The following is a 12,325-nucleotide window of genomic DNA, read 5'->3' on the forward strand; positions in this document are numbered from 1 at the left end:
CACGCATGTTGATTTCCCAGGAAATCATGAGCTGCCTTGTCTGCATGCTGTCCGAAAGCTTTAAAATCAGTTTCATTGTGTCAGATATATTGGAGTTTGAACAGAAGAATGCAGTTTTATGGCATGCAGTTTGTGGGAAAGATCTCTCCCTTTGGGAATCAAGTAAGATGAAGAAGGCACATTGAAAGTTGAGGTCTTGGTGGTTAGACATCATTTTGAGATAATAAGCCTGGGGATTTGAGGTTATCATTGGAATAATGTAGATAATATTTTGTCAGTTCCACTCTGTTTCTTTAATTCTTATCTGTCTGATCTATTCCAGAATGTTTGTGTGAATATCAACCGAATCCTCGACGTGGCTCAGAAACTAAACGAGGTCGGCCACTTTGCCTCTCAGGCCATCCTAGCCTCCGCGCTCAACCTCGATCGAGAGTGGAAGAGTTTTGCCGCAGCCTTGGAGGATCGGAGCAGCGTACTCATGATGTCCGTGACATTCCACAAACGTGCAGAAGAGGTAGGAATACAGATGACTCTTTCAGCCTGTAACTTTTGATCTGAAAACCGAGGCGAATTTCTGTAAATCAGACTTTCAAAATTGGCAAACGAAAGCACAGATTTCAGCCAATTAAACTAAAATTGATTGAAAAAGAACGTCAATGCATTGTCATATGTTTCTTTCCAGTATTTGAACCAGTTTTCTTCCTGGGGTGGTCAACTCGAAGGCCTCGAAGTACCAAGTGAGATTCCTAAACTCGAGGAAGTGATATCGACCCACCAGACAATCACGGAGAGCATCAATCAAGCATACACTGAGGTTAGTATGCCCTTCCCTCCCCTCCCTCAATGTCTGAGTGAGATTTCTAAACTCGAGGAAGTGATAACAGCAACAACTCAATGCTAATCAAACTGTCTTCATTCTAGGTCTGCCAAGATGGTAAAGTTCTCTTGGAGTATCTACAGACGCCCGTCACTCAGAACAGCAACAACTCACTCACTGCCAAAGCTGATTACTCTGAGGGCGCCGCCCATATACTTGACGTCATCCACGAGGTGCTGGCCCATCATCGACAGCTTGAACAACAGTCGCACACCAAGAAAGTCAAGCTCCACCAGCGCCTCGGGCTTTGTCTCTTCCAACAGGATGTGAAACAGGTAGGTGGCAGGATCTCCGCTCATAGGTTGCCATGTTGCTAGTGATCAAATTGCTGTCATATTTGAGTTGAGAGGTGAAAGTCAAGTACAGCATCACTGGCTCTCTATAGGGCTGTGAAAAAACATGGGCGGATTTGTTGTCAGTGAGTACCTCTGAAGAGAAAGTCTGTCTCAAAGTGAACTGATTCATACAAATACTGTTCTTGACAAGTGTGGCTAAACTCCAATCGTTCGGACCAGGTCTAGGTGGAATTTTTTTTATTTTGCCTCTTGTCCAGTTAATTGTTGTCATATCTCTGCCAGGAAGGTATCTTCATGGATCGCGAAGTCCAGGTGGCCGCTCGTGAGGAAGTAAGGATGAGAATACCTTGTAAGGGGAAGCTCCCAAGATTGTTTATGAAGACTATATACCTTGTTCCTTTGAGATGTAAACCTTGCATGCTGCCGAATCCATTATTGCCTCTTTCCATGGAGTCCGTTCTTACAGAAGGAGTTTGCTCCACGTCACACCGTCATCGCATTGACCTTTCCTTTGAGGCATAGAGCACGACCTAATGTCTGCTCCCACTGGTTCAGTGTGACCAGTGGGATCATTGTCATGATCCAAACCAGTCGACCGCGCATCTTCATTCCCAGGAATGCATCCCCCAATCAGATATCCCACATCATTCCAGATGGCTTCCTGATCCAGCCCAATAACTGCAGCGGTGACCTAAGTGGGGAAAAGCTCAATCTGAATCAGATCTTCAAAGTATTCCTGTTTTCAAATACAAAAGCTATAACTGAAACCTATCCGGGTTGTCTTGTTTCAGGTGTTGGATTGGCTGAACAACCACGGTGATGTCTTCTTGTCCAAGAATACCTCCGTCGGGAAGAAACTATCTCGGGCCAAGGCTCTGCAGAAAAGTCATGAACAGTTCGAAAGTGTCGCTCAGGTAAGGAGAGTTTTAATGTTCTGCTCAAATTGGAGTTTTCCTCAGTTCCTGGTGGTTGAACAAGGCGATACAGTATGCTGTCAGGCTCCATGATTTCAGGCCATTTGTCAACTGGCATCGCTTCCCCCAAAGGATCAGGTTCTCATGACATCACTCATCATCATTCAATGGGACAGCACACATCCAGTTGAATTTTTATTACCCCAGCAGCGACACCTTTCTGAGATTGGGCTGTAGCTCTATACCACGTCCAGAATCAGATGGCTCGCTGTACAGGTCAGCTTATGGTCTCGGTCAGGAGAGGGACAGTTCCCATACTGTAAAAAACTGTAAATACTTCAGGTCTCTCAGAGCCTCATGGTGGCGAGGGGGCCAGTTTACTAGATTGGCTGTGTATTTTCCCAAGATTTTGAAAGGAGTAATTCATTACGTCGACCAGATCAGAGAGATTTCAGGAGTTTCCTCAAGTTCTCCCATTTGGGTAAAGTCAAATATTTCTTGCAGTAGTGTAGAAATTCCCTCATGTAAGGATAGATGGCAGTGCTAATCGAGCATCTGTCAGTGTAGCTCTTACAGGAGACAAGACCACAATTGATTTTTTAAGCCTTTTAGCAGTTAAATTGTCAATGTTTGACCGCGACGCATCAAAGAATGCGTCAAGTAGTGAAACTGAAATTCGGATATGATATACGGGTTAGTCTTGCGAGTAACTGGTGCGATTTAAATTGGTGATTGACCACGGAAATTTTTTTTTAAATTGACAAGTTTGACACAAGTGGACATTTTTACCCATATCGGCCATTTTCACTCTAAATTTGAACCACCAGGTTGTCGAAATTCAAAATTATTTTTTTTACCAAACAATTTCTTTATATCTGTAGACTTGCCACAGCAAATATTTTTTCAATACCTCTCCAAATATGTACTTGAGAGTAAAAAACATGCACTCGTCTAATTGATAGGCCTCGACCCTCCAACCTATGAATATTCATTAGTGGTCTTGTCTCACAGTGCTGACGTCTAAAAATGCTCTTTAATTCTCTGATAGAAAGATATGAAGTAGCATATCATTTCTATAAAAACAGTGGTTTGTTGCTCTGACTAATGTTATTGTTTATCTTAAGATGTTGTGATTTGCTATTAACAACTGTTACAGCAGTTTGAATGGCCGAGTGCATGCAATATTTTTAACTCGAGTTATGATTTTGATTGAATAAAACTGGATGTAAACTGGGTGTGAAGACTATACATGTAGGCAGAAGCCCGGTAGGTCATAGTCACACAATACATCAAAACCATTCATGCTTGTATGACAGGTATTGATCCCTCATAGCTCTGTTGTCACTGGGACAAAGGACTAATTGAACTGAGTTCTGATTGATGTGTCAACAATGAAACCTGTTAAGTCCTCAAAAATGATGATTGACATGTTAGTTTATTGATAGTAAGGACTCATGTCTTGTTATTAAGTGTGTTCAGATTGCCATTGATCTTCTTTGTGGGTAATTGTCTTCTTTGTCGTGGTTGAAATCTAGTGGCATCCACTTCAAAGTACTGGCTCAAGCCAAGTCGTTGTTTCAACATTTCCCTCTTAGTTGTCCAATTCTGAAAGCTGGTTCGTAAATTTTTTTGACATTGCGTTTTGATGAATATTTGATTTATATTGATTGATTTGTACACAAAGCACCGATTTTCAGACTGTAAGATTTATGTTTTGTTAGGGTTTCGTCCAAGATTTCTGTGTCAAACCCAGACTCGACTTTCTGCCTTATCTATCACTCTCCATTTCTTTCCATTTTTCTCGTTTTTGTCAAACTATCCATTATTGCCGACACGCGCGTCATGTTTTTCGACCCCAATAATCTCCATGACTCACCGGTACCTGTCAGAGTGCCGGCCGCGGTTTTTCCCTCAAAGATAATGATGACATAGCATTATTTATGGGTCTCTTAATTAAATTGTCAACTCAATCCATTTCATGTTTTTATTGGACAATTGCATGTGTTTGTATTGCGTGATGACTGGGCATGTTACTGGGGTCATTGTACTATTAAGAGGAACACTTTACTGTAGGACCTCTCTATCAAGGACACCTTGGGACTGACAAGTGCTGTCCTCATAGGGAGGTGTCCTGATTAGAGCCATGTCAAGTCTGACGTTGTGTGTCACAAGATGAGAAGATGAAGAGGAGAAAGGGTTAATTTTGCCCTCATTGCCGTTGTGCTATGAGATATTAATGTGCAAAATATTTCCTAAAAAACAAGACATTACCCTTGGTTAGTGTTAAATGATGACTTTGATGAGACCTTGGGGTGTTTTTTTTTCTCTAATGGATATTCCATGCTCATAATCCTGCCGTGATGCATCCAGTATAACAAGTAGTTGACTCAGAGCAGGCCGCTTCTGTTTGACGTCCGATTAACGAGATTTGCACAAATTATTTGATGTCTCTATTAGGATAAATGAGGTGAAAATGATATCTTTATGCAAATTTTAAGATATTGAATCATTTTGAATTTGCAACAAATTGGTTTTGAAGGTAATGTTTGCATCTGCATTTTATGACCAGTATTGAATAAAACGTCTTTTGAGCGGTTTGTAGTATGAGAAAAAAAACTGATTCGTACAAAAGATAAGAATTCCAAATCATCACTCACCATTGGCCAAGAAAATCACAACAATTTGAAATCCCTCTAGAACTCCTTATGGATCTATAGTCCATCCTATGCTTACTGACATCACATGCACACTCAATGCATGTTTTCATACTGGGCAATCTGTCCAACTAGAATCGAAATGGAGCATTACTCATGCCAGGACATCAAGCGTACCCTTGGCCAATTTCTATAACAGTTTCGTGCATGTCATGTGCAGGAATTTGATGTGAGGATTAGTCACCTCCCATTTGGGAGATTAGGTATGGAGGCACTGATCGTGTTACTCATACAAGATTGAATGCAATCAACAGCCTGTGCGATAATGTGCGACCTTGAGTGTTCCCTCTGAGGGAGGGCTGCAGTGGCTGAGCATCAGGTGCGGAACTGTTGCACTTTTCCAAGGAACCCACAAAATTCATGTTGGATGCAATATAAAGTGTTATCAATTGAGAGGAGATACAAAGTACATGTATACCCAAAAACAATGGTGAATTAAAGATGACATTTTCAAAAACTGTTTCACAGGTAGATTTATAATCAACTTCGAGATGGAAGATTGAACGACAAGCTTTTTCCATATGAAGATCTTGAAAGTAGGACCAAGAAGCTTTAGTGAGCAGCTTTAGTCTCCCTGATCAGTTTAACTACCTAAAATTTACTAAAAATAGATTATGTCCAGTATTATTCAGTCCACCAATTAGTTTGGTGATCACAGCATTGATATTGATATTGACAATAATGAGATGACTTGGACCTAAATCTGAACACCATACTGATTCTGGTGTAAACTTATCCGTCTTTTTTTACAAATCGTCTTTTCCTGGCATTCACCTTTTGACAGAAGAAGATCTTCAGGTGAACTAAAGATGACAATATTAAACTAGATTTGTTATCATCATTCAATGTTGCTCTCTCCTCTTGTTCATTTTATGGAAGATCGGAATGTCCATCTTCCCAGAGTCTGTCAAGAAAATAAGTTCCAAATGCTCGAGAAGCTGTACCGAAACATATCGTCCAGGAACTCGATGGTGCAGCAGTTGACAGGCAGTACTTGTCCGATTTATCTTCCAGGGAGAAATTGGATTTGTCACAACCAGCACATTTGAAGAGACCAAGTCACAATCTCTCATCATGGTGTTGGATGCATAACTAACACAATGCCTCCCAACAGGATCGCTGCATCATCAAGGTGCAATGGTGTCCTTGTGGTTTGGCCCAGTGTTTCAGAAGACACTGATGTCCTTGTCACAACCACCACTTTTGAAGAGACCAAGTCACAATCTCTCATCATGGTCTTGGATGCATCACTAACACAATGTCTCCCAACAGGATCGCTGCATCATCAAGGTGCAAGGGTGTTCTTGGCCCAGTGTTTCAGAACACACAGATGTCCTAGTCACAACCACAACATATAACAAGGATGTCGTCCTTGCCAATTTAGTTTCCAGTCTAACTTTTCTACTAACCATTTTCGTTTCATTAGTTTTGTTCTTATTAACTTCTGTTCTTGTTGGCTCAAGTTCTAGTGGTGTGCCAACCTGCTGATGAGCTCCAGGGTAGACTGCATGGGCCCATATAACAAAATTATGGACGAAACTAGTGACGACCACAAGCAGGGATGTTTAAATCATTCCAAGAACATATGAGTTATAACATAAATGATTGTACATGTACACTACATGTCCATTAATAGTCATACCAGATTTGAATGGCAGACTTCCTTAGTTGTAGTAGTGGTCTTCGCTAGTCCAGGTTTGAATAGATTTCAAAAACTGTTTCACAGGTAGATTTACAATCAACCTCAAGATGGAAGATTGGACGACAAGCATTCACCTTTTGACAGAAGAAGATCTTCAGGCCTGCCATTAAAAGAAAGATCATGTCCAGTGTGATTGTTTCCATGCCAACTGGGTTGCTATTGCAATTTCTTTTCAGAATATATATCAAATAAACTATACGATACTTCACTCTGCCTCCCTTTCCTTTCTTTTAACTCTGCTGGAGCATCTCCAACCAAGAAAGCCGTCATCCCTGACCACTGTGCACTACTGCCACTCGGCGTAACAGAAACATCAGACAAAATAATCGCTGCATTTTCGGAAACACTGAGCGAATAATCATACAGGAATTGGATGACAGAAATGGCGATAATAATAATACCATGAATACCCACAAAACGTGGCAAAATGCATCATCTGTTACGGTTGAGGCAGTGGGTGATAAAGACTAGCAAATGCTTTTACTCCGGTTTTGTACAGGAAGGCCTAGTGTAAATGTACATGGAGATTTAGATAAAAGCATTTGCTGGTCTTTATTCATATCACCCAGTGTCTTGTGTGGTGCTGTGGTCCGTCCGACTAGATGAAATGGCATGCCTTCACGAGAAAGGAGTCAATGTTCGAATTTTGTCAGCACCTCAAAAAAGTATCAGGTCCCACACATTCAATGAATGAATGAATGGGCCTATTTTTCATGGCAAAAGCCAAATGATGAAAACTTGTAAGTAAAACCAATCTATAAATCGGGCTGATGCATTTCATTATCATGCTTAGAACATCATCACTACCTGTGATAATTACGTCACGCACACAGAAATTTTTCTTGATTTGGGTTTTATTTCACCAGAAACGCATTTTACAGCATGAAAACTCAAAAAACGCAACTTGGAGTCCGCCATGTATAACCTGTGTGGAATGGCGCTGATGGTTGTGCTTTGCGTGTCAACTGACCTTCAGTCCCTGAATGATTTTCTGTTGATTCTTTCTCTGCAGTACCTCTAACCGCTGTGGGAAGGTATTGAGGCCAATATGGGCCTGATCCCTGATGTCAGGAAACTGGTACTTAAGCAGAAGAGCATTTCAGTAAGCCAGTGGATCGACTCCACAAGGGTGAATGATGATAAACATGTCTTCACATCTTCACCATACTATCTCCTCGTTTTTGCTTCTGACTCATCCCTTGCCATATGATGAGAAAGTGTTCCATTTAATGTTAAAATTTGTTAAACCTGACACGATAAAGGATTTATGGGCGGCTAATGTTTCTAGGTGTGCATCATGTAATGTGGCTGTTGATTTCTTCTTCAATGTGTCATGGCAGATGCTGACCTTCAGGGACTGTTGCACTTTCAGTTAATACCAGCATAACCAGGTTTCATATCTCTAAGACTGTGTGTGAGCAGAAAGGTTATGTCAAGAATATCATGACCCTGAGCCACTGGATCAGAAGGACCTCGATTTCCCTGTTACAGGCTCACAAGCCTGCAAACCTCGACGTGGATGGCACTCTGATAGCTAGGTACAGTGAAACCCTCCTTAGCAGTGGGCCCCTCTCTACTGAAAGAACACTGCGTCTGGTCCCAAAATGACCTGTGCGATCAGGACACCTTTCATAAGGACAGCATTGGTGTCCTAAATAATAGAGAGGTGCTACTGTGTTAACATCATACCTTCTCCTCATACACAGAGCATGTTTTGATTGACCAGACAGTAGGCTGAAAAGCTTGAGAGGTGAGGCCAACAATTTTCCAAATTGTGCAGCCCTTCCATTTGCCGAAGAAATCAACAGCACCGTACTCCATAGAATATGATTGAGACCTTTTAACTCGTGACGTATTGGAAATTAATTTGTGATGTGTGACAGGCCAGTCATGCAGCCTCCCAAGGGATGAAGTGTGGACTCGTCCATGAAATCATCTCGGAATGGTCTCGAGCTCATGGCCAGTCATTACAACCAGATTCATATCAGAACACCTCAAACAGATTGCGCAGGGTTTGAGGTAAAGTTGAAACTCTCCATCAGGTCACCCTCGTGACTGCTATTAAGTGCTGAACTTGATAGAGAGGTGTCCTGATTAGAGAGGTCAAATTGATTGGAAACAACCAATTTTGGACCAAAACTAGTGTCCTTAGGAGAGAGGTTCTACTAGCATGCTGTGATATAAACGACAGAAATCATCACTTCCGCTTATCTCCAAAATCGTAAAACCTCTGACTCACACACCCAGTAATCAAACCTTGACGTTGTTTCAGGTCACAAGCCGTTATCTGGTCAGAACATAATGAAAATCGACTTCATAAAAAGTGGAAGAGTTTGATTTCATTACTTTCTGTGGTGTTCCTTGGTGTCACTTTGAAGTCCCTTGGGCTGGTTGTGTCATCGAGTTACTTTTGCAGTGTCACAGACACGATAATCTGCCATTGAATAGAACGATAATATCCCCAAGTTGGAAGGTTAGACAAAGGCAATTAACGTTTACGCCAATTGAAACAATTGTTAACGAGGTCCCAGGTGACGTGGTATAACATGTCGGAAGACCATTATTTTGATAATATGATTTACTGTACCAGTCTTATCAGTGGTATTTCTTTCTCTGATTTTTTTGTTGTTGGATGGTCTGATTTGCTATGAAGTATGATGTACCATAATTCTTGACTCCTTTGACGGTGGTCTGGTATTCAAATTCAGATGATTTATTTTGACTTTCTTATTGATTGTAAATTAGTAGAGTAGCCGAGCAGCAGTGGGTAGGATACTGCTCAGTAGTTCCTTCACATGCTGTGCACAGCACTCTAAGCGTGTCTGAAGGGAGTTCAGACATGCACTGCGTAAAGGCATGTTACTGGGTCCTCACTTGTAAAAATTACCCCACAGGGTTTCATCTTACACGTACTGATGTGAGATGGTAGATTGTGGTGGGTGTCATGGGATGTTACTTCTGGACAGTACTGTAGATATTTCCAAGTCAACACATTTCTTTGAAGCCTTTGCCTCTTTCTGCGGATACACCCCAATATCTAAATCGACTATTAATCCACCGATCACTTTCTGGTGACTTGAAAACAAATGCCATCCAACATGTCCATGACGACCAGCGTAGTTGTCGTGTGTGTTGTTCCCTGACTGGTGCATCCTGGGTATTAATGGATCGTCGATGGTGGCTGAGATGCCGGGTCGTTTAAGTTAGTCATAGTTTGTACGATTCAGAGTTGGATGTAATTTCTTAGTTTGGAGACAACTTGGAAATCTTATTTTAAACTTTTGTAGGAAAAAGTGTCCCAATTAGGAGTTTTGCAGGTTTTGATGTATCTGGTGCTGAAATGTTTGTGTTATTGTTGCTTCGGATGTGCCAGTCAGTGATTTCTAGGATCTGTGCAAGTCATGTGGCGTGTTTTCTCAGGTTTTTGGAAATTCCAATATTCACTTGAGTTTGATTGGATCAGATGGATTGTGTGACATTGAACTGTCATGGATGTCTAATGGGTGCATCTCATAGTCTTCATAGGCTTGAAATTTATTTAAAAGTCATTTCGGCGGAATTTTCTTGATCGTTGTGGAATGTAAACATCCTTGATGCTCACCGTTTTGCATCACCAGATAAAAATATGACAAAATTATGTTATTCATCAAAAGGCTAATGGAGGTTCCTGAACACTTGTGATGGGGCATTTTGGTAAAATGTTGGATTTAGTTCTTATATAAAAAAGTTTGTTTATTATAGTGTCACCCCTAATGAAAGGGCCAGCCAGCTTTCTGGCTTATGAGACACTCTTTACTTCCAAACTCCTGTCGCTAGTGCCAGGCGCCTAGCGAGAAGGCAGTTTGTACCCTATATTTAACTAGCTGGCGGCTAACCAACCGGCCGCATCGGAAAGAGGTTACCAGCGGGCCTCGAACCTTCGACCTTCCGTTCATGAGGCGGGCGCCTTGACCACTAGGCCATCGAGATCTAGGATGCATCTTGAAAGATAAACTATTATGACACAAAGTTACAATATGTGATCATATAAATCCACAGCTTGGATTCTGTCATTGCTGGATTATCACCTGTGGAGATTAACCTTAAGGTTCAAGATGGGATCATACAGTGCTAAACCCGAGATTGATGTCGAGGTAATGCAAGTATCAATTCGTTTCTTGTACCCCCCCTCCTCAAGGGTAGTTGAGCTATCACCACTAATCTTTGCCGATGCTTGAGTAGTGTTTATATTTCCTTCAGTGAAAATTTGGCGAAGCTGGAAAGAATAAGGATGCTAATGTGTCGATGTCTTGTCGAACATACAGCCTTACCCAGTAAAATTAGTCCGGTTACTTTATATGATGGTGACAACTGATATATTGTTGATGGTGATGTCTTGACGAAAGAAAAAGTAGCCTTGGTGAAAAAAGGGTGATGCTTGAGCCTTAAGATGTCGTTATAGGGTGATAAGGTGTCGTACCCTTGAGGAAGGGGGGTACAAGACACGAATTGATACTTGCATAAATGTTTTGATCCGTTTTGCTTTTCAAGCTAATTTTAGGCTTTTGACTGATTGACAGATAATGTTTAAATGACATTTGTCATGTATCTGAAAGCATGCAAGGTGGGACATACTGTTGTGGAACACTGTAGTGGAGGATTACTTGTGACCGGAACTGTATGAGAGTGTTCATCCTTGATTTGATCAATTCAACTGTTTTATCACAGCCTAATTGAAAGTAAAGTGAATTGTCCAAGGCCATCTCCTGTGACTTTCCAGGCCTCCCACCAATCACTCTAGTCTTTTAGTTTCATTGTAGATGGAGACACCTAGTTGACTTTGTATTTACATCCCATCTCCAAAGGCAGGTGGCTTAGGCATTCACGATGCTGTCATCCTCAAAATACCACGCTTTTGTTACCTCCATCCTCCACGTGATTCAGTACTGATCCCGATCAGACCAATTGATCAACTTACCATCTGCTAGTCATTAGGCCTGATGTATCAGAGTATCACCTAGCGCCCAACCGAGTAGGTACTGGCATTGTATCTGTACCAAACCAACCGAGTAGGTACTGGCATTGTATCTGTACCAAACCAAATAGCAACTGGCCATGTTTCTTCAAGTCTAGTAGTATGTAACGGCAATGACTACACTTTGATAAAAGCTATTGAGACACAAACAAAATCATGGAGTATTCCCTCCGACATGTAGCTCTCCTGAAACCCTGTATCAATTTGGTGTGTTTCCACATCAAGCTGAGTTGATTGTATCGGAAGTCAGTCTTAGCTGTCCGTCATTAGTATCTGCTGCATCGATATAAATCAGGGTAATATCTTGTGTTGCTGTTACCTGGTCTTGTTTATGTGGGGGTGGATTCTTGTAGCTAAAATTCCACCAGATGCTAATTTTTTGGTGATCTGCAAGTGACAACTTCCTTCCTGTAGATTCATGGGCTGTCGTCACTTTTAAACCATCTAACCATGCTCCCACCACTGAACGTGGCACAACTGATTTCATTAGTTCGTTGCTTTTGATGCTCTTGTCAGAGTGGAAATGTTGTTTGTGCAGCAACTGATGAAGTCAAAGTCTGATTATGTTTTGAAAAAGCAAGATTGCATTTTAGGGTCTGGATCGTCTGGGCGAGAAATTCCAAGAGATGAAACCAAAATGAAATATAAATCTCGCCAAGTGAATCTGTGACTTTGGTTCTGATGTGAGGTTATTAAATTCTGTGTCTTAATCTAGAAATCAGAAGTGAGTATGGTAAGGTCTTGAATGCTGAATCCACTGATTTGAAGAAGGTCAACAAACCAAAATGATGAAAAAAATATCTTTGTT

General features: G+C 41.3%; 1 protein-coding gene across 8 annotated transcripts in view; it reads left to right on the plus strand.

The window, feature by feature from the left end:
* LOC135499323 (triple functional domain protein-like) overlaps nt 1-12,325 on the plus strand; it is a 145,868-nt gene that overhangs the window by 29,493 nt on the left and 104,050 nt on the right. For all 8 annotated transcript variants that reach the window (XM_064790067.1, XM_064790068.1, XM_064790065.1 and 5 more), the window contains 4 exons: nt 323-514; nt 683-814; nt 922-1,152; nt 1,965-2,087. In XM_064790067.1, coding sequence (XP_064646137.1) covers nt 323-514; nt 683-814; nt 922-1,152; nt 1,965-2,087 — 678 coding nt within the window. The remainder of the gene's footprint in view (nt 1-322; nt 515-682; nt 815-921; nt 1,153-1,964; nt 2,088-12,325) is intronic.

This window comes from Lineus longissimus, chromosome 15 (assembly GCF_910592395.1).
Source record: "Lineus longissimus chromosome 15, tnLinLong1.2, whole genome shotgun sequence".
Taxonomy (NCBI): domain Eukaryota; kingdom Metazoa; phylum Nemertea; class Pilidiophora; order Heteronemertea; family Lineidae; genus Lineus; species Lineus longissimus.